The sequence below is a fragment of the Sabethes cyaneus genome, chromosome 3 (genome assembly GCF_943734655.1).
Source record: "Sabethes cyaneus chromosome 3, idSabCyanKW18_F2, whole genome shotgun sequence".
Taxonomy (NCBI): Eukaryota; Metazoa; Arthropoda; class Insecta; order Diptera; family Culicidae; genus Sabethes; species Sabethes cyaneus.
The window spans coordinates 130493994-130516466 of NC_071355.1; the positions used below are offsets into that span (position 1 = coordinate 130493994).

Consider the following 22473-nt stretch of genomic DNA (forward strand, 5'->3'; position numbering starts at 1 on the left):
TTGAGATAACGAAATTGGAATTTTTTGATTATTAAAATTTATATTTTTATCTAAGGTTGGTAAAGGTGCATTGATAAATTGTTAAAATTATTAGTTCTAAGTTATACCCTAGGCTGATCGAACTAGGAGGTCGTTTAAATTTGACGCTTACATTTGATACTTGACTGAAGCGCACTAATTTGTAAGTAAGGAAAAGTTTGTTACCATATAATAATTAATTGAGCAATATCGATATTCTAGTTTGAAGCAATACTAAATAAAGTGCTTTGAAGAACGGTGCATATTTTATTTGTTCTGAGAGAACAGTCTTATATCAGTCACCTTCAAGATGGTATGGAAAATAGTTCAGAATTTTGCGTATACGTTATATATTATGATACAATTAACCAGAATAGCAGCTTTGTAGATAGTATGGAAAATAGTATCGGATTCCGAGTAAATGATTATAACAAACATATAACAAAAAATATCTCAATTAGATAGAAATAACAGAACTTGTTATATTTTTGATCAGACAAAATAATGAGTCTAACAGAATTATTACAAGTTTTGCTCTTATATCAAAATTTGTTATAATTTTGTTACAGAGCAATTTCAGCTTGTTCCAGCTTGCAAACGGTTTGTCTCGACTAGTTTTGATTGCAATGAAGTTTTGCTAATTACAATCCCGCACCGAATCATATTCTTCAACAATAGTGTAGATAATAATAAGCTCTACAAACGCCCTTTACACTACTTTTTCGAATTCTGTTTAGTTGAGGCGCTGTAGTCAATTGAGCATCTACTGAGCAAAAAACTAAGAATGAAGCCTGGCATTATTTTCTTACATGGTAGGTGTTAAATCAGACCGGACCAAGCCGCAAAATTTTAAAAAATAAGTTAATGACAGCAAACGATTGATAATTTCCTAAGCTATGTTTTACTCTAATCAGATTACATAAATGTTGCAAACAGCCAAAGATATTAAATGATTTCGAATGATTGATAGCTTTAAACTACACAGCAGCAGCAAACTTTGAACGTGTTTTTCTCGAAATCACTCAGTTGGTTCGGTCTGACTTAACACCGATCATATTTGTTCGTCGTTAAGTCAAACCGAACCAAGTGACAAAACTCTTCTAGAAAAACGTGTTCAAAGTTTGTTGCTCTGTATGTTTAATACCTATCAATCGTTCGAAATCATCTGATAACTATGGCTGTTTGCAATATTTATGATAGTCTGATTAAAGTAAAATGCAGCTTAGAAAATTGTTGATCGCTAGTTATCATTAACTCATTTTTTGAATTTGCGACTTGGTCCAGTCTGATCTAACACCGACCATATTTAATGGCAATTCGTGCAACATTCTTAACCGTTATGTGTGCAACAGGGTACCCGGGTACCTTTTCAGTTTTAAAATAGTTATAACTCATTCAATTTAAAATATACGTCATTGAAATTTTTCGACACCGTAAAACTCGTTGATCTTAATTAATTAAGGGTTTTTTGGTGCATATCCATAAAGGGGATTTATTTATTTATTTATTTACTAGCTGACCCGACAAACTTCGTATTGCCACAAATTAACCTGTGTTGTACATAAATCATGAATCTCGGATGATCTTTGTCACTATCTCGAGTTTTGCAAGCCCCCCAGTGGGCGGCGCTTCCGACGGCGGGTCACCGGCAACACACGCGACCGGCTCGTCCTGAATGATCTAGTGTTACTATAGATAGTTTTTGTGGTCTTGTTATTGATTAATGTTGTATGGAAGAGTCTCGAATTTCTCGAGTTGGATTAGTTTTTGAGTTTCGCAAAAATTTCTGTTTTATTTGTATGAGAGTCCATATCCCCCTACCACAGGGGTGAGAGGTCTCTAACTATCATAAAAGAAATTCAAGACTCAAAAATCTCCTACATGCTAAATTTGGTTCCATTTGCTTGATTAGTACTCAAATTATAAGGAAATTTGTATTTCATTTGTATGGGAGCCCACCCTCTTAAAAGGGAAAGGGGTCGTAATACACCACAGAAAAAAAATTCTGCCATCTAAAACTCTCACATGCCAAATTTGGTTCCATTTGCTTGATTAGTTCTAAAGTTATGAGCAAATTTGTATTTCGTTTGAATGGGAGCCCCCCCCCTCCTAAAAAGGTAAGAAGTCCTAATTCATAATGGGAAAAATGGTTGCCTCCAAAAACACCCACATGCCAAATATGGTTCCATTTGCTTGATTAGTTCTCGAATTATGAGGAAATTTGTATTTCATTTGTGTAGAAGCCCCCCCTCTTGAAGTGTGGAAGGATCCTAATTCACCGTAGAAAATATTTTTGCCTCCAAAAACCTCCACATGCCAAATTTGGTTCTATTTGCTTGATTAGTTCTCGAGTTATGCAGAAATTTGTGTTTCATTTGTATGGGAGCCCCCCCTCTTAGTGGGGGGAGGGGTCTCTAACCATCACTAAAACCTTTCCTGGCCCCAAAAACCTCTACATGCAAATTTTCACGCCGATTGGTTCAGTAGTTTTTGATTCTATAAGGAACACAGGACAGACAGACAGACAGACAGACAGACAGACAGACAGAAATCCTTCTTTATAGGTATAGATTTATTATTACAATAATTTATCTGAACAATGTTCTTAATAAATGGATTAGCGTCAAATTCATATAATACTAGATCTCTTAAGTTTCGTCACAAATTGCTGTGTAGTTTCATTAAAATCGAAAATTTCGTCAGTCAATTCAAAAGTCCTAATGCAGGCGGTAATGGGTTCTTGATAACCAAACAACGTACGATGATAATTGGTTTGTAACAGGCCAGTAGAGCGAAGGGCACGTTGTGAAGCACGGATTAGCAATGGGAGGCACTTGAATTTTTGACGTAGGACTACGTCTTTGTTTACTATACTGGGACTGGGTAGCACTTTGTAAAAACGAGAAATAGAAGTGTAACGTTTGAATGAAATATTTCAAACGCTAATAGCTACTATACTACTGAACGAAACATAACAGTTAATATGTCGTTGGATAGATAAAATGTCCAGCAATTTTATAGTAACATACTAATAATAATTTTTTATACGCTAAATAGTGAAAATGTGTGTAAAGATTCAAGGTCGAATTTTTCCATACATTTCCCTTGTTATCGCCTAGCTTCACAGGCACGGACGACAATTAGATACACCAAAGGATTTGGATCCAAATGATAACCTTGAGACCACTTTGTAAGCCACACCCCTTTTCCAATCCAATCGGCAACATCGATGGCTATTGACGGCAACACCGGTCCCAAAGACAAGCAAAATCAGAGGGCAATGGCCAACGTGAATCCCACACGATGCACTTAACATTACATTTTGCATTATCCCCATCGCAGACATGCGAAATTGTTCGATAGCTTGCTCAATCAGTGTCGGACAATCATTTAAGCAGCAGCAGCCGATATGGTTTCCCCCACCACCTACACTAGCTTACAAGCAGCAGCGGCAGTGCCAGTGACTATAAAATGGTACTCTTGGTTCGCCGTCTGCACATTCATCGCACAATCGCACTGACGGACGGTCAGCATTTACCATCGACAGCTATTGGTGGCGAAAGCAACGGCATTTGGCGGCAAACACCAGCGATCGTAGCCAACAACGATAGCAATTGGGAGGTAACGATAGCATTTTTGGCGGCTATTGGAGGCAAATCCAAGGACCTTTGCGGCATCTAATGTCATTTTCGATGACAATTCGAGGCACCCAATAGCATTTTGGCGGTTATTTTCGCAAACCAACAGCAAATGGAAGCAAATCGACTGACGGGCAGCAGCAAATTCAGCAGTAGGCCGTTGTGGTCTTAAACAGTTCTTATAAGAACTAGAGTAATTGAAGAATCAAAAGAATTTTCTTCACTTTTCTAAATGGTTAACGTTTCAACGTTCCATGGAAAATGCTTGCTCATTCAGCGTCGGATAATCATTCGAGCAGCAGCAGCAATTGATCTGGTTTCCCCCACCACCTCACTAGCTTACAAGCAGCAGCGGCAGTGCCAGTGACTATAAAATGGTACTCTTGGTTCGCCGTCTGCTCATTCATCGCACAATCGCACTGACGGACGGTCAGCATTTACCATCGACAGCTATTGGTGGCGAAACCAACGGCATTTAGCGGCAAGACCGGTTATTGGTGGCAACACCGATTGTTGACTGCACTGAAGAGGTTGATGTTACTTGTAACCAATGGCCCTTTTAAGGGCCGCAAACTAATTAAATGAAGCATAATCAGAATTTATCTCAAATGTGCAAAATGGTTTTGATTATTATTTGTAACCAACGGCCAGAAACTATTTGAAGGAAGTTGGTTCAAATATCAAACTACGCATAACATATTTATTACAATGATCTGTGGGCTGGCCATTCATTGCTATTTCAACCTTTGTGAAATACAGTAGTGATTTGTTAAAGAATTCGCTATGTCTAAATGGTTGCAGGCGTTATATTTACGTAACCACCGTAAACGTATTCGTGAACAAGTGGCTGGTGTAGTAATTGAACCAAGGATATCCTTAACAGGAGCAGAGCGTACTAGATTATCACGCAAACGAAAGCGTGAGAGTGCTTCTAGTTCGGCAGGTGAAGTTGCAAGTTTGTCGCACGAAGAGGCATCGCCCGCAGATATCAATCCATCGCAAATCGTTATAATTCCGTCACATGAAATGACAGGTAAGCATATTTATAGAAAATTATCGCATGCTATTTGAGCTGTTTAGAAAGAAGTTCATAATAAATTTCGTAGCGAAATTACAAAAATACACTACAACTCAGTGCATTGATGGCAACAAATGTTTGTTTATTCGTGAATCTAAAATTGAATCTAAAATTTCAATTTAAATTAGTTGTGAAAATCTGGTGAATACTTAAATTACATAGTGGATCGTGAAACAATGTTCAAACTATCTCTGCTCTATTTACTCTATTTACTGCTAAATTGCTAGGGAATAGTAGGGAAGTGAACTGCTTGTATCCTCATGACTCAAGAAATGCACCGATTTTATTGTCCAGTCCCAGATACACCTGGCTGAGCTTCTATCAAGCAGTTATTAATAATTGTGTAAGACAGATTATCTAGTTTGACATATTATTTAATGAGTATTATATGACACAGTCCTACGTCACCCTTTCGTACAACCCTTAGGGCTGTATACCTTGTAGTTTTTTATTACGTAGGAGGGCGACTGGGTACCCGGGTACCCATGATTTGCTATGTTCATAACTTTGGCTATCTTGAACCGATTTGGATGAAACCAGTGGCATTTGATTCGTACATTTATCTAGTTTTGATTAGTTTAAGCATTTGGCCATCATATGCCATGTAGTTCCCGGGAATCGGTAATTCCGGAGCAACGTCCGGTAAAACGTGGGAAGCCGCTTGTTTTGCAAGAATATCAGCTTTCAGCAAAGCCATTAGCTTTGAACTTGACATTTTGGATCCTTTTTTTTATCTTATATAAATTGGTGACTTTAAATCGCATTGGCCATTCCAGAATTGGGTTCCTGTAGGGTTACAGATGACCAGTTGGGTGCCTAATCCAATATTAGAATTGGTTTAGCGGATCTTTTAAATGTTTTGAACTGATATGGCCAGTTTAGTACTGATTAATAATTTCGGAACTGGTTCCAAATGTATAACGGATGGTTCTACGTTTTGAACTGTTCTGATAATGCTAAGCATTATCTTAAATCCTGCGTTATTATCTGTGACCCCGTAGAAACCATTTTCGAAATAAGCAATCAAAATACATCGAAATGTAAAAAATATCACCTACCGAATTAATTTCAAGAACTTTGATACCCATACTGCTAGGTTTTACCTCCAATCCTAGACTGGCCACCCATGACCCCACAGGAACCTACTCCGGAATGGCCAACCTGATTCATCTGATTATATGAAATAGTTCATAAATTTTTGGAAGTTTTAGAGTTTTTATATCCGCATGACAGATTTTCCTGCAATACAATCAGTTCTCTACCTCACAGCGGACACTCCGCTCGTCGGAATTCCGGATTTTCGAGCCCCGTATGCCTTTAAATGGCCGAATGGCCAGATAATTCAAAACTAGATAAATTAACGAATCAAATGACACCTATTTCATCAAAATCGGTTTAAAATTGTTGATGTTAAAACAATATCAATTTTGGGTACCCTGGTACCCTTCTCGCCCTGCTAAAGGTGTTTTTTTTGTCGCACACATAACGGTTAAAGTGGCGCAACATATCATGATTCAATTTCTTCGTCTTCTTGATTGGATTTGGATTGAATGCTTATTTTCTATTTATAGACAGCTCGAAGCAAAAACTGACAACCCCGAATGAGCTATCGGCCAAATCATATAAGCATTTAATCTACCTTCATTCAAGACTAGTTCTAGCACAGAGGTTAAGACTGTTGCATTCTGTGCGATGTGTCGTGAGTTCAATCCCGGCCGCGGCCGGAACGATTTTTCATATGTATGAAAGTTTTTTTCTGTGCTATTTGTGAATGTTCCTGATAAATAGTTGTACTATTTTTAGCAATTTAGCCGAAATAAAATGTCGATATAGCAGATAAAGGCAAAGAAGTTTTTGTTATATTTTAACAAAATTATAACAAAACCTGTTACAAATATCATAACAAATTTTGATATAATTTTGTTCAAAACATAACAAATTTTGTTACATTTCTGCTACTGCTGCTAAGAAGTTCTGATAGAATTTTTGTTATTTTAACTACTAACGAGACCAAAATTATATCAAATTATGTTAGAAATACCGTCATAACAGAATATCATGATTTGTTATAATTTTGTTATGTTTGTCTGATCGGGTTGCCTCACTACGTGGCGCCCAAGTAACAATTCGGGTATTATTACAATCTTATGATGGCATTTGCGCCCAGTTGGCTTCGAGGTACGATGGTGGTCTAACAAGCCAGTCGTCGTATGTTCGAATCTCGGCTAGGCGGTGCTTGCTAGAGTCAGTAGGATCGTTGCACTGGCCTCATAATTTTCCTGTACTCTAACAGCTGGCTACGAAGTCTGTCGATAAAGAAGGGTAAAATACGGTACACTCAACCCCCGCTAATATAAAAAACAGCTTGTTCAGATTGGGCGAGTTCATTTTTAATCTGAATATTTGGTAACTCTATTCATTTTCACACACGCGCAAGACGCGCACCCTATGAACTTGTTGTTTTGATTTGACGAAAACAAACGTTTTGAAAACATCTCAAACATGCGCGAATTCTAAAGGTTTGGTTTGTATAATACGAAATTGGCTCGGCAGTTTCGACTAAAACGGTCTATTTTGAGTGCTGGAGAGAGATAAGTTGCATATGAGTTATATTGCCAAAGCTCCAGAACAAGAGGAAACGCATTTAGATTTTTTGCTTTTTTTTAATTTACCGGTCCACTTTAACGTTAATTATGTGTGACGCTTGATCGGTTTTTAATGTGAACGCATTCATACCACCGGGGTACAGATTAAAAATGTTCAGATTAAAGAAGGTCATACCAACGGGGGCATACGGTATAAACCCATGGCTTTGCTTTTTTATGATGGCATTTAAGACCAAAATTGGTCATTGAAACCACCATAAGAGTAAAATGAAACTCATATTGTTGCCTGGGTTATAGCTCATGATCTTAGTAATCTAAGAAATTGATTTTTTCGGAAACGGAAACGTTGTTAGACGTCCATTTATCTAAAATTTAAACTGTATGTAACCCCTAAAACGGTGTTTTGTATGAATAACCCATTTCCTCCCAGCGTTGCAAAAAAGCAACGCGCTTTCATTCGATTCTAGAGAAGGCCCGGTTTAAGATATCAACTTAGACCCTGAGAAACAAAGAAAGATTGGAAAACAATCTAATCGACCTGTTTTTGCTCAAAGGTCAGATGTTACATGTAATATAATTACAGCTGTGACAAAACAACAGGTTTTGCTATTTTTCAGATTGTTAAGGAAAAATGCTAATAAAACTCGATATCATTTCTATTAACGCCTGATCTATCAATCAGTGTTAGTAAGAATCGGTTGCTTGCCCAAAAACACTTTGTTTCATAATTATGATTATTTTTGTAATTTTAAAATAGGAAGAAACGATATTCAAAATTTGCAACGGGAACGTTTGTTTTCGTTCGTTCGCTGGAAGTGTTTCATTTGATGTCGTTGTTTTTACCTTTGTTATACTATAACAAAGGTTTAAAAATTTAAAATTGGTGGAAAAACACGAAGTTGATCCGAGTCATATACCAATCGATAAGGTTCGACGAATTGAGCAATGTCTGTGTGTGTGTGTGTGTGTGTGTGTGTGTGTGTGTGTGTGTGTGTGTGTGTGTGTGTGTGTGTGTGTGTGTGTGTGTGTGTGTGTGTGTGTGTGTGTGTGTGTGTGTGTGTGTGTGTGTGTGTGTGTGTGTGTGTGTGTGTGTGTGTGTGTGTGTGTGTGTGTGTGTGTGTGTGTGTGTGTGTGTGTGTGTGTGTGTGTGTGTGTGTGTGTGTGTGTGTGTGTGTGTGTGTGTGTGTGTGTGTGTGTGTGTGTGTGTGTGTGTGTGTGTGTGTGTGTGTGTGTGTGTGTGTGTGTGTGTGTGTGTGTGTGTGTGTGTGTGTGTGTGTGTGTGTGTGTGTGTGTGTGTGTGTGTGTGTGTGTGTGTGTGTGTGTGTGTGTGTGTGTGTGTGTGTGTGTGTGTGTGTGTGTGTGTGTGTGTGTGTGTGTGTGTGTGTGTGTGTGTGTGTGTGTGTGTGTGTGTGTGTGTGTGTGTGTGTGTGTGTGTGTGTGTGTGTGTGTGTGTGTATGTGACGCTTGACTTTAGTCGTCTGTTTCTCGGAGATGGCTGAACCGATTCGTTTGCTATTTCGCTTATTTGAAAAGTGTTATCACCTTGTAGATCACTATTGAATTGTTTTGCGGTCCGACATTTTATTTAAAAGTTATAAGCAAAAATGTAAAAATTACGTGACATGATTTTCTCCGGAACCGCTCAACCGATTTCAACAATTTTAGTTTCAAATGAAGGCTCTTGCTACTGTAAATTTTTTGTGGGGAGCTTTATCGAAAACAATCAAGCGGTTCAAAAGTTATGCTTAAAAATGTGCTTTTTCAAAGTGTCAATTAGTCGAACGTTTCTCAGAAATGGCCAAACCGATGTATGCGCTATTAGTCTCATTTGGTAGTAAAACAGGTAGTTCTGTGCTGAAACCCTTTATTTTTAATAGGTCCCACTTGCCTCGGGTGCTTTAAAGTGCCGACCTTATTTCGACCCATTTTTTAATGCCGTTTGTTCGGGTGTAATTTGTTAATACATTCATTATGTTTACCTACTGTCTGAAAAATGTGTACTTTTACGAAATGCCTGTGGCCAAAATATCATAGGAAATTGAGTCAAACTTACAACGCAAATTGAAAATAACGCTCAAATTTAAATTCCAACTTTGGTGTTTGGAATACCAGTTATAAATAATCTATAATTTTAATGCATGCGTTTGAGTTGTATCTTTCATTTCTCGAAAAGTTCAGTTGGAGAAAATGAGGTTAAAGAGAGTTATAAGCTCCGTTCCCACCTATCTCGTTTTCCCACTTGCCCCAGGGTACCTTATATACAGCGGGTCTTAACCCAACCTACCGAGATGGAGAAAGCTCCCCGCTTACTCTATTTCTCTAGGCAGGTTCTCCAATCGCTTTACCCTATTTTGCTGACCGGAAGATTACACTACGCGCGTGAGTTCCTTATTCGCCTTTTTTTCCGCGCAAGTTGACTCGCAAGCTCATGACCAAACGGAGGGTGAAAAATTGATAAACAAAATTGTTTTGGCGGAGAGTGTCGCTCGCACTCTCATCTTCTCGCAACATCGAACTCTATAGCGCCCACTGCGGCTGACTCTAGAACCCGCCATGGTTCTTTTTCTGCAAGACGCGCGGAGACACAAGTCATGCGAAAACAGCTGAACTTGGGAAGCTGAATTCGTAGCGTGGAAGGTAGGGTCGCTACACCCGTATTTCAGTTATAACTTGTAACCTTCGTCAGCCAGTTTAAGGACTACCGTGAAACAGTGAAATTTCTCCTACATTTTTCTCGATTATTCGTGAATTCTACTAAGACATTTGATTTTGTGTTTCGGGCCCTGTTCTACGAAGAGAGTTACGTTCCGCAAAAGGTCCATCCAAAAACTCTAATGTTATTTGACTTGACTTACGCCGAACGAAACGCGAGTGGTTGCAAATTTAAGTTTGCCATATCTTTGCAAAGGAGCTCATTATCGATGATCCAATTATCGTTTGTGCGTTGTACTGTAACTGGTATACCTTCTTTATATTGAAAATGGTACTATGGCCAAAACCGTCACTTCTATCCTATTCATTCATTCTTCAGGGGGGCATATTACACCACTTTCCCCAATATATAAATTAATATAACTCCTATCTTTCACTTTTCCCTTCTACCTACACGTCATTTATTTCAGTATGTAGTTTCAATTAGTACTTTACTTACCTTCTTGATCGATACCATTCTGACGTTGTTAAATGTAGAAAATATGTCATCCTGTAAATAAAATGAAACTTTAAATCTATTATAAAGAAATTAATAGAGGGTAATGTAGTAATAAAAATAGAGGGTAAAAATGCATTAACAAAGATAGAGGGTAATTATGATTCATCAACACATATTCAGGGTAATTAGGAACAATAGTATAAGTAATTTATTTCCATTTGGCCGGCCGCCAGCACAGCTAGGGCTATATGGGAGTATAAGTAATGAAGGGATCAGTCCCGGCGTAGTGGTTAGCATTCACTCCTCTCACACCGAGGACCCGGGTTCAAATCCCAACCCCGCAAAAGTCACGAATGACCAAAAACTGGATAAAGTGACTACAGTCTAAACAAAAAAAAGTATAAGTAAAAACAAAGCCGTGGGTATAACCGTCCTTCAGAACTTTTTTTTACGAGTAGGGAAATCTGCTCAGCACCTTAGAAGATACGGTACTATCAGACATCTGAGGGAGTGGGATTTGGTATCCCGACCCTTCTAATGGGGCGTGAGGAACCAGACCCACTAAAACCCTACTCGAGTCTCCAGCCTCAATCCCCCTGGCACCACCTTATCGATATTACTTCGGGGAGGGGCTATTGTGCTTAACGCACTCGCTTAGATAACTACTGGACTATGGTAGTAAGGCTGTTTATTCGCCGTTGATCGGTTCTCCAGCAGTTTTGTAGCTCAAGTACAATCTGGGTAGCAGCCGCATTGACCGCTCCCCGGACGTCCAAGCTAGAACACATCCTTTGGACTAAGTTATCCGGAGTAGTGTCCTGTCCGCTCACTGCCTGCATGTTGCTTCTCGCGCCCACGAAGCGAGGGCATATAAAGAAAACATGTTCTGCAGTTTTTTCTATAACCACGCATTCGGGACTCGCGAGGGACTCCGCATGCCCGAACTTGTGCAGATACTGTCCAAAAGAACCATGGCCTGACAGAATCTAAGTCAGGCGGAAGTTGACTTCGCCGTGGCGTCTATTGACCCACTCGGATGGTTCCGGGATAAGTCGATGTGTCCACCGGCCTTTTGTGGAATCAGACCATGCCCGCTGTCATGTGGTCATCGAGGCCAATCTTGGTGTACTCCGTATGCCTCTAGTTCCACGTTGGTTGAAGCACTCTACGTCCTCGCTGATGATGATGCCAATAGGCATCATACCCGCTAAGACGCAGATTGCATCATGTGAAACTGTGCGATACGCACTCGCCACTCTCAAGCACATCAGACAATAGGTACCAGACAATAGGTACTTTCACGCTTACCTAGGTAGCTTTTGGTTCCTAACGCCGATGACCACACCGGCCCGCCATACCTAAGTATGGACTGGACCACATTGGCTAATAGCCTTTGCTTGCTGAAATATACCGCAGAGCTAATAGACATCATACGAGACAATGCCGAAATAGCTGTGAAAGCCCTCTTGCAAGCATAGTCGACGTGGCTCCCGAACTTGAGCTTATCGTCGACCATGACTCCCAAGAGTTTTAAGGACCGCGTTGACGAAATAGTGCAGACCCCGACTTGCACTACGACGACCACGACGATTTGGTCTTTGCCATTACGACTCTGTAAGCATCACCCCACGGGTTCGCATTGGCACAAGCGCATAAACTTTCGAAGCAGGCTCATTTACTAGCTTGACTGGCTCATACTAGAGGTTTGACTGGGAAAACTTGGTTTTAGGTTTATCGAACCTTTAGAATAGTTTCTTGAAATTAAAACCTCTATCGTCTGGTGGAATCTAAACTTTGATTAATCCCCCTAAAAGTGAAATAAAAATAAAATTTCTTCAGTATCAATATAACACATTGATGTGTTCTGCAAAGTTATAGAGCATATTATTACAAGAAATTTTGCTAGAGACAGTAACCTTCCATCTCTGCAGCTAAGAAAGAAAAATCTTATTTATTGTATATGAATTTGTAAACTCAGTTTTTATATTTTTGCTCTTTTTGTAATTGTTGTATGACTTTTTCTTGTATTACAAAGTTGTACAAATGATAAAAATACACAGCTTTGCTGAAAATAGTATACCTCTATGTTTGCTTGTTTAGGAACTGTAGAACATTGATTATAAAAAATACCTTAATTTTGACTACAAATTTCTCGACTACCAGCAGACGGATATATTTTAAACATTTTACATTGGCTAGTTTTGCTGCATACAGACACCATTTTTCCATATGAAGAAACGAAAGAAAATTCCACTTGGGGTAAATTGCGGTACACCTCGCATGCTGATTGTATCGTTTCTGTGATGGCGGTTTATGCTGATCTTTTTTCCCAACAATTTAAATTATTAATGCATTGAATAATTATGACATTTTGCTCAGAATAAGTTTATTGAAGAATATACGTTAGTTAATCAACGATTTGTAACTTTATAACAATATGGCGTTGAAAAACCTACACGTGTTGTACAAAATACAACAGCGTGAGTAACTGAAGGTTAATAAAAATTGATGAAAATTATTCAAGAAAACTCTATTGATGTGAATCAAATAGGATGGCATTACAGGACCTTTACTAGGCAATGTATATGTTAAAGAATAAGATTTCCACATACAAGTTACTTTTATTTCCACTTACTCCAATTAATAACAATTTACTTATCCTTATTCAGCAATTTTATAGAAAAAGGATCTATCAAAATTTAAAAGTATTTCTATTTTGTTCAAAATTTGTAAACTTATTCAATTTTCAAGAATTTTATGTAAACCAACGCATTACGCAACGTTAACCAATAGATGAATTATGTTCCGAAAACGTGTCGATTTCTATCTCAAATAACAAGTAAGACCGTATAACAAAGGTTCCTTTCACCACTAGGTGGATTAAATCGGGTTTTTTCCTCTTGGCCTTGACCACGATCCACGGACCATCCGGCTTGGTGCTTCCCGCAGGTTGATCGGTTGGCTCCTCCAACTCGCTATCCTGAGGGTTTTTACCGATCAGGCGTTTTTTAGCGCTTCGAGTTGCATCCTTCTCCACTCTTGGTGGAGAACGCTGGATACTGTGCGATACATGTGTGTGAGGTGCATACAGGACTCTATATACAGTCACTCTACTTCCCCCTTAACGACGAAAGTATCGGCCACGCTGTCATGTGAAGCTGTCACAGTGCGCAATTATCATCGGTAACATTGCTCTTTCTCAGCAGACTCTACGGTAAGGTAAGGTACAGGACAGGTAAGACGTACTTTGTTCACACAGCGCTTCTCCGCGTCGAGTGATCTCTACAGTGCGATTTATAATGGCGTCAGACATGAAACCCTTTATGTCATTGAGTATTCACATTGGCGCTTCCTGCTTACTATTTTGACCAGTTAGTAGTTTTTGACGTAGGACTACGTCTTTGTTTACTATACTGGTAGGGTAGCACTTTGTGAAAATGAAAATAGAAGTGTAACGTTTGAATGAAAGATTTCAAATGCTTATAACTTCTATACTACTAAACGGAACATAACTGTTAATATGTCGTTGGAAAGATAAAATGTCCAGCAATTTTATAGTAATATACTTATAATAATCTTTCATACGCTTAATAATGAAAATATATGTAAAAACAAGGTCAAATTTCGTTAACATGGAAGGCTAGCGGTAAGTACGAATGACAAGCGGGAGCAGACTGCAATGATGGCTGCTAGTAAAAGCTTTTCGGTGCAGGATACAATGAATCGATGCCGATAACCTACGTGCCTGTTGCCATCAGGGGTATGAAATTGTCAAAATTCGGCAGACAAAATATCCATGGATGGCGACAACTCTGAAGTAGCCTTCATATCGAAAATAACAGCTAGTAATAGTAAAATATAGCTAATAGGCTGTGCTTAAATGATTTCTGATTAGTTTCAGTTGTTTTAAGAAGAATCAATCAGTAAGTAGGTACCAGAACCAAAAGTACCAAAACCAATGGGTGGGACATGGACAATGTATGTAGTTTGTCACCCACACCACCCCTCTGGTTGCCATTCATGCCAATAGGGAAAGACATCCAGTATTTGCGCTGAACTTGCTTTGGCGTTGATGTTATTTGTAACCAACGGCCCTTTCAAGGGCCACCAACATATTAAATGAAGGTTAAATAAAACTTTTCGTAATCTGCAATTCGTATTTATGATTGCTGTTACCGATCACTTTCAAATAGATCGGTACAATGGAAGTGTTGTTCAGTTTAGTGTACAGTTTTAAGTTTGTAAATATTTTGCTTTATTTGTTTGATTGGCTCTTTATTATTGTTGTTAGTATATTAAATATTTTGCAATTGAAATTTTATTTTTTGTTTAATATAGTTTTAAGTCATTACTAACACACAAAAAACCGCTAGATCCTGGCACACCCCTGGGAGCTTTCAACCGGTTCGGCTATCTGCAGACGCAAGGAAACTGTGATAGCGAGCCCCTGTATCCGGCTTCAGGAGGGAGAAGGGAGATATACAGCAAGAGCGAGATAGAGGATGAAGAAAGGTCGAAGATGGAAAGGCCTAAAAAGAGAGATCAGTCGAGCTAGAACCATGCGCGGGACTAGACTACGTCTAGCGTCAAACAGCTAAAAAGCTAAAACGCTGTAGTAGTTTCCGAAAGTGCAATTTTTCGGACAGCAAAAGTGCTGAATATTGCTAAAAAAGGTTCAAAGCCAACCCTCAAAAGTTTGACTTGGGTGCCGAAGGAACTAAGTGTGATCGCACGCAAAAGCGGTCGTAGCAGAACATCCCCGGTTCTACGGCGAAATCGGCTATCGAAATAACGGGTGCCACGAGGAGTATCGTGAGTCAACCACCGCCAGACAGACGCCACCGATTCCGGACGACGAGAACGTAAGACAATTCTGGACAATTCCCGGAGATCGTAAGAACCAAAGCAAACCGCAGCCTCGTGGTACTGGTAGTATATCATCGTGTCAACGCTTGGAGATTCGACCGTGAAGTGGTCGTGGTACGTACCCTCTCTCTCTCCCTATCATCATTCTGCATGTCGTCGGTGGGCCCCAACGCGTCGTGATCGGTACCGCAACGAAAATGTTAATAATCCGGAATAAATAGTTAAAATGGAATTCTATTTTTAAGTTTAAAGAGCCGATCCCTTTTCCTACGAATACTCTTTCGTTGTTCCGCGCTGCTTGATTGAGACGGTAAGTAGTCGAATGTGCTGAGTCCCCGAACACGCTACGACCCTGAGTAGAAAGAGCGAGCCAGCAGGGCAGTGTGAGCTTTCTCATACTTACATTGCAAATTAACTTTCTTGTAAAAATGTTTAGTTTATCGTACCTAAAACGCGCGTACCTGCTACTTTTGTGGCCTTCCCTTCAAACTACTAAGCTATAGCTATAGCTACTATTTCGACCAGTTAGTAGTTTTTATTTCTCGTAGAATCACCCGCCACGAAGGTCTTTTAAAATTATCCAAGTGACGTGTAATGAAAACCGTCTAGAATATGGTTTGTAAGGAAAACGACCAAAGATAAAATGGCGTGCCGAGACGACCGCCGTGAGTGTGTTATGAAAACCACATGACTATGAAACCCGTAAAGAAAACCGTCAAGACTAGGTGTGTAAGGAAAACCACCTAAAAAAATCGGCGAGTTGAGATAACCGCTGGTAGGCAAGGAAACCCCTCCTGAAAAAATTGGCAAGTTGGGACAGCCGCTGGTGTGTAAGGAAAACCACCTAAAACCGTAAGTTGGAACAACTGCGTGAGTAAAGAAAACCACAAACAAAAAACAGGTGCGTTAGAAAACCGCCTGGTTTAACTAAACGGCTTGTTGAGGACGTCCGCTAAAAGTACATGTGTAGTGGAAAACGCCAGTTAAGCGCCAGTATTTTTACTTCTGAACATATAACCAGGTTTGAAAACAAACAAGAAAGTCAGCAATCAAAGATGTTTGTTTTCTGTTTTGTATGTCGTAATGATTACGGCCAGCAATATAAGGATTGCTAATGTGCGACCGTATTAGTGGTTTGTGTGCATCGTGAAAAATTTTTCGCAGTGAAAAAAATTTGGAGATGCAAACAAACCGCGTATAGGTATACGCGGCGAAGTGTGCGTGCGGTAAATGTCAGCAATCTCTATGTGATGAGTTGCTGTCAGTCGTCAAAATTTACAGGGTTGCCAAATTCTTATCGAGCCAACGAAATGATTGAGTTTGTCAAAGTAAATCGAGCAGTTCGAGCGGTGACAAGATAGTAACAGTCGTGACGACTTCCAATGCAAACGAAAAAGAAGGTGAAATATTGCGGAGGTATGACGTCATATTTTTTTACCATTAGGCTATAGAGCTTTCCAGTGATGATTGTGTTGGTGCTTGAAAATGAGGTGAACAAAGCAGTAAATGAAAGGGATGTATTCCTTTGTCACCAAACCACAAAATAAATTTTATCTTTACGCTTGCTCAAATGCCAGCAAATTATCAAACTATTCGTTTGAATTTCGAACAGGATGAAAATTTGACCGACATATATGTTTTACAGTAATGGAACAAACGGAGCAACATGACTAATTGATATTTTTCGTTTTGTGTATATATTCAATCCCGCAGCTCAAGTTGTTCCCGAAAATGAGGCCGAAATCGTGTTTGCTAATGTGGTTGCCTGAACTGTTCAAAAGTTCTATAGGGCTTTTGCCTAAATGCAAGTGTGTTAGTGATCTGGGGGGCACACAAAATCTCTAAAACAGGTAAATTTGTATGCAGAATGTGTTTGACTGCCATTAATTCTGAGTATTTTCAGAACTTGTGTCTGTTAGGAGTGCAAAAAGATTTTTTATTAAGTTTACATGGCAAATAATGTTTGCGTATACACTGACAGTAAAGCTCCGGGTATAGGTAGGAATTCAATACTTGTGTGAGTTCTCATGTGCGGGCAAGCCGTAAAAGCGTTATAAAATCAAGACAGAATTGACTTAATTTATAAATTTGAATTTATAGGCGGCGGCTTTAGCAAAAGTGCTGTATTTATATTATAATATCAACAGAGTCGTGTATTTACTTAAGAGGGTTAAGAATGTGCCCTTTATTAACGAGCAGATTGTCAAATTTAGAATTAAATTGAATTTAAAAAAATTTGAATACCACACGTAGTACCCCATTTAATAAATTGAAGGCAACTATGGGGTGCACAGTTGCATGTACATTGCTACCCTCTGTTATGCATGCTGCTAAGTAGTTCATATTGGTAGGTTTTCGTGCTGTAGGGTTTTTACATTTGTACTAAACGTACTAAATAGTCAATACTCGAAGCAACATTAGCGCGCAGCGAAAATATGAAGCAAGTTTTCGAATGGATTTTGTACAGATGATGGAATTAACGCAAGTGTCTCGTCTGTGTGTTTGCAGTTTCCCATTATGCGAGAAGATAATAGTTGTCATATGCCAAATTATTTGATCGAATATATGAAATTACAAATTTCTCAATATTTAGAGGAAACGAAGGAACATTGGTTTATTAGAGTGGGATTCTTTTTTTTAGAAAAGGAGGAGAATGTGAGATACATGTATGTGAGGTGCATACAGGGCTCTATTGTGGCAAGTTTGTCAGCTTTTTGGACTTCGGATCTTCCGACACGATGACTGTAGACTTTGAGTGGTGAACAGAGAGTGAAGTTTATTTCGTACAGAATGGTTTACAGATGTTTTTTGTATGTTTTTTGTACAATGTTATTTGTTATTCCTAGCTTATTATACAAGAATGCAGGAAGCGACGCGCTGGCCTATTTGGAAACCTTGTATTCAAAATATGTTGTGCACATGTGATAGCAATTGAGAAGGTCGCACAACAAGGAAACGAAAAGGTTTATTTAACTGACACGGAGGTCTCAAAACTGTGTCATAAAAGTTATGGAAAGAAATGAGCATTTCTATCTATGCTATGCTAAATGGAAAGGATACGTAATTCGATCTATTCTATTCTATGTCAGTTAATGTTTCTACGACACCTCCGCCTCTTAGAAATAATGGTGTAACCATTCTAAAATGTGATTTAAATTTTCTTCGGTCGCTCCCCCACTCTAGTTCTTAGCCTGTCGTTGTATATGTCTTTTGTTTTTAATTTTTGTGTTTGATCAGCCTCGATCGGTGTACTCTCAGTATGTTGGTTGTTATTTCGTGCTTAATTGTTGCATTTGATTCTTCTAAATCTGTTATTATAAAAGGACCGTCATGGACTATATCTAATTTGTTTCTGTTTTCCAATTTTAAATATACTCTGGCTCCTATTTTTAATTCTGATGGTGCTACATTTTCATTTACCTTCTCCGTTCTTGCCTTTTTGATTTCGTCTATCTTTCTGTATACTTCAGTGTGAATATGCTGTAATGTGTCTGATTTCGTTTACGTATGAATCGTGGTTATAAACAGGGTCAATATGGTTTAGGTTGATCTGATCGAATTTATTACTTGATTTTCCGAAAATAATTTCAAATGGAGTATAATTATGCTCAGAGTTTGGTGTAGTATTGTAACTATAACAGTAATAAGACAACCATTCGTCCCAGTTATCTCTCAGGCTGTTGACAAAGGGTCGCAGATATTCGTTTAAACATCTGTGATTTCTTTCCAACGCTCCCAAGGTTTGTGGGTGATAAGCCGTTGCTTAAGTGTGATCGATGTTAAGTAATTTGCACACTGAATCAAAGATACCTTTGTATTCTGTTCCTTGATCAGTTCTGATTGCTTTCATTGGTACGTATACCAAAATACATCCTTCGACTACTGCTCTGGCAATAGTATCAGATGATTTATCTGGTATAGGAATTGCTATTATGTATTTACTCAGATCACACTGCATGGTGACTGCGTATCTATTTCCTCTATTGCTTAATGAAAATGGACCAATAGTGTCTATTGCAACTATATCGAAGGTTTTGGGTGGGGTTGATGTTTTCACGGCATTACTTCTTACTGCTGAAAAATGTTTGTTTCTTTTGCAAATTTCACAAGATCTAACGAATTTAGTTACTATGTATTTCATATTGTGCCATATGTATATGTTTTTAAGTTTTTGATATAATCGGTTAATACCAGTGTGACCTCGGATTGGAGTGTTATGGTGGTATTTCAGTATGGCTTGCATTTCTTCAGGATCCGTTATAAGTTTTGGCGGATGGTAAATTATGACTTTTATTTTTCTTAGTATTTGATTTCCTACTGTTTTGAAATCATTAATGCTTATATATTTAAATATGGCATCGCTAGCCGAAATAGCAATACACTTATTTTCAATTTTCTTCGAATTCATATATTTCAGGGTACCCTCTTCTATTAGCTGAAATATTCTTGGCAGTGAATTTTTATTAATAGCGAGATCCAACGCTAGAGTTAGACTCGTCTTATAGTTTTTTTCAAGAGCGTTCAATGCCATAAATTGTTTATTTTGATTTTGTATTGGCAGAAATTTTATTTTTCTTAGTTTATATATCTGTTCATTGTTAACTGCTTCATACACATAGAGTTGATCAGGCTCCGGTAATGCTTTGATTGTTATCGATGACTCGACTCGGTTTGCGTAGCATTGACCTTGTCTGTACTTGTAAAATATTCATTGTTTTCAGCTCGTCTGATGTCCTTCTTATCCTAGATAGTGCATCTGCTACCACGTTACTTTTTCCTGGTACAAATTCGATTTCAAAATCGAATTCTTCCAAATCAACTCTCATTCGAGTCAGTTTTGAAGAAGGATTCTTCATACCGAATAAGTATACTAGTGGTCGATGGTCGGTACGCACTAGAAACTTACATCCTAGTAAATAGGGTCGATAATGCATAATCGCCCAATGAATCGCCGCTAACTCTTTTTCAATGATGTGCTTGTTTGCTTCGCCTTTTGTAAACGCGCGACTGGCGAAAGAAACAGGCAGATCATTATTTTCATGAATTTGTGATATTTGAATTTGTGAATTTGTAACCACATGCAAAATCTGACGCATCTGTTGTCAAGATGAATTTTTTCTGGAAGTCCGGATATTGAAGTATCCTTGGTGAAAGCAACATGTTTTTTAGTTTCTCAAATGAAGACTGACATTCGTCGGTCCATATAAAAGGTACGTCTTTTCTCAACAGTTTGTTTAGACAACTACAAATAGTTGCGGAATTCGGAATGAATCTGCTGTAATAATTACACATGGCCACGAAGCTTCTGACTTGGTCAGCATTTTGCGGCAGCGGGTAATTCCTAACAGATTCGAATTTGGAATCGTCGGGTAAAATCCCTTTATCAGTTACTTTATGACCCAAAAATGTAACTTCGATTTTGAAAAAAATACATCTGGAGGGGTTCAGTTTTAGATTACGCTATCTGAAACATTCGAATACTTTTCTTAAATTTTTCAAGTGGTGTTCGACTGAACAACCTACGACGATTACGTCGTCAATATATAAAAATGCACACTCAGGGCTTAGACCGCTGAGTGCAATTGACATCATACGTTGAAAACTGTTTGGACTTATATTGAGTCCAAACGGTAATCGTTTGTATTGAAAACGTCCGCGCTCCTGTAAAGAGAATGCTGTGATCTCTCTGGAGTGTTTCTCGATCTCGATCTGGTGGAAACCAGACATGAGATCTAAAGTTGAAAAATATTTTGCTCTGCCGAGTTGGTCAAGAAGATCTTCAATCCTCGGCAGGGGGAATTTGTCTCCTAACAGCCTTTTGTTCAGCTGTCGAAAATCTACGACTAACCTCCATTTTTTCTCTGCGTTAGTCGACTTTTTCGGAACCAACAGTATCGGTGAGTTATAACTCGATACCGAGGGTTCAATGACATCGTTTTTAATTAGGTCATCAACTTGACGACAGATTTCTTCCTTGTGGCATTGTGCATTTCTATAATTTTTAATGTATACCGGTGTCTTATCTTCTACCATTATTTTTTGCCGGTAGAAATTGTTACAAGTTAATAAATCGTCTTGTAAGCTAAATATATCGTTATATTCACTACAGAGCTGTTGAATTAAATTTTTGGCAAATGCTGGAATATTACTTAAATTTAATTCTGCATTCAGCTTTTCAATTCGATCTACATTTGTATTTTTGATAATGTTCATTATATGGTAATCGCTTAGGTTTGTAAATGTAAAATTCGTGGTATTAATTTGTACAGGGTAATCGTCAGTATTAATTATTTTAGCATAAGGTGTCGAACTATTTACAATAGCGTTGGAGCAAAAAACTCCTGGTATAAGCTCGGATAAAAAAGATTGGTTCTCAGAAAGCATAGTTTGTTGTGGTTGTTGCATATTGTTCCAATTCGGTTGCCCTTGATTCTGTATATACGGTATGGGATTTACCGGAACATTTTGCATAGGTAGGCCTGTTTGACTATCGGTAAAATAAATTCTACCGAATTGTCGGCCTTGGTACGATTGATAGCCGTGATCGCGGCCGTTTCCCCGCGCGCCTCGATAGTTACCGTTATTCGCGTATTGCCTATTACTATGGCGTGTAAAACGCTGATTGTTCGGTTGGTGTCCGCGAGGTGTGAAGTTGTTTTCATTATTATTATTTCCCCTTCTCCAGTTTCCTCTTTGTTGCCCTGTATAATGGTTTCTTCTTTGGTTTGCTTTTATATTGAAAATGCGACTTATGTTTTCATTATTTTCATTACCATCTGATAATTCGTTTAGCTTTTGAATAGCCTGCTCGATGGTAGTAAATGTGCCTGCTTGGAGTACAATTTTTGAATTATTATTGGATACAACATTTATCAGTGTATCCAGGCCTGCCTTAGTGGCTAACCTTTTAGCCGTTGTGTGAGGAATATTCTCCTTCACATACGTATTCGTTAACTTATTGCAAAGATCCTCTATCTCTTGGCAATATTGTTGCTTTGGTGTGCCTTTCTTGATTGCCTTCATCTTGGCCAATATTTGATCGGCTGTGGTTACTCTCAAATTTGATTTGATGAGTGTAACCACTTCGTCGATGCTTATGTTTTCTATGCTGTTTGG

General features: G+C 38.6%; 1 protein-coding gene across 1 annotated transcript in view; it reads right to left on the bottom strand.

Annotated features, from left to right (window-relative positions):
* LOC128740138 (inactivation-no-after-potential D protein) overlaps positions 1-22473 on the bottom strand; it is a 348822-nt gene that overhangs the window by 174944 nt on the left and 151405 nt on the right. Inside the window, exon 8 of the mRNA XM_053835653.1 lies at positions 10492-10542. Within this exon, the coding sequence (XP_053691628.1) occupies positions 10492-10542 (51 nt within the window). The remainder of the gene's footprint in view (positions 1-10491; positions 10543-22473) is intronic.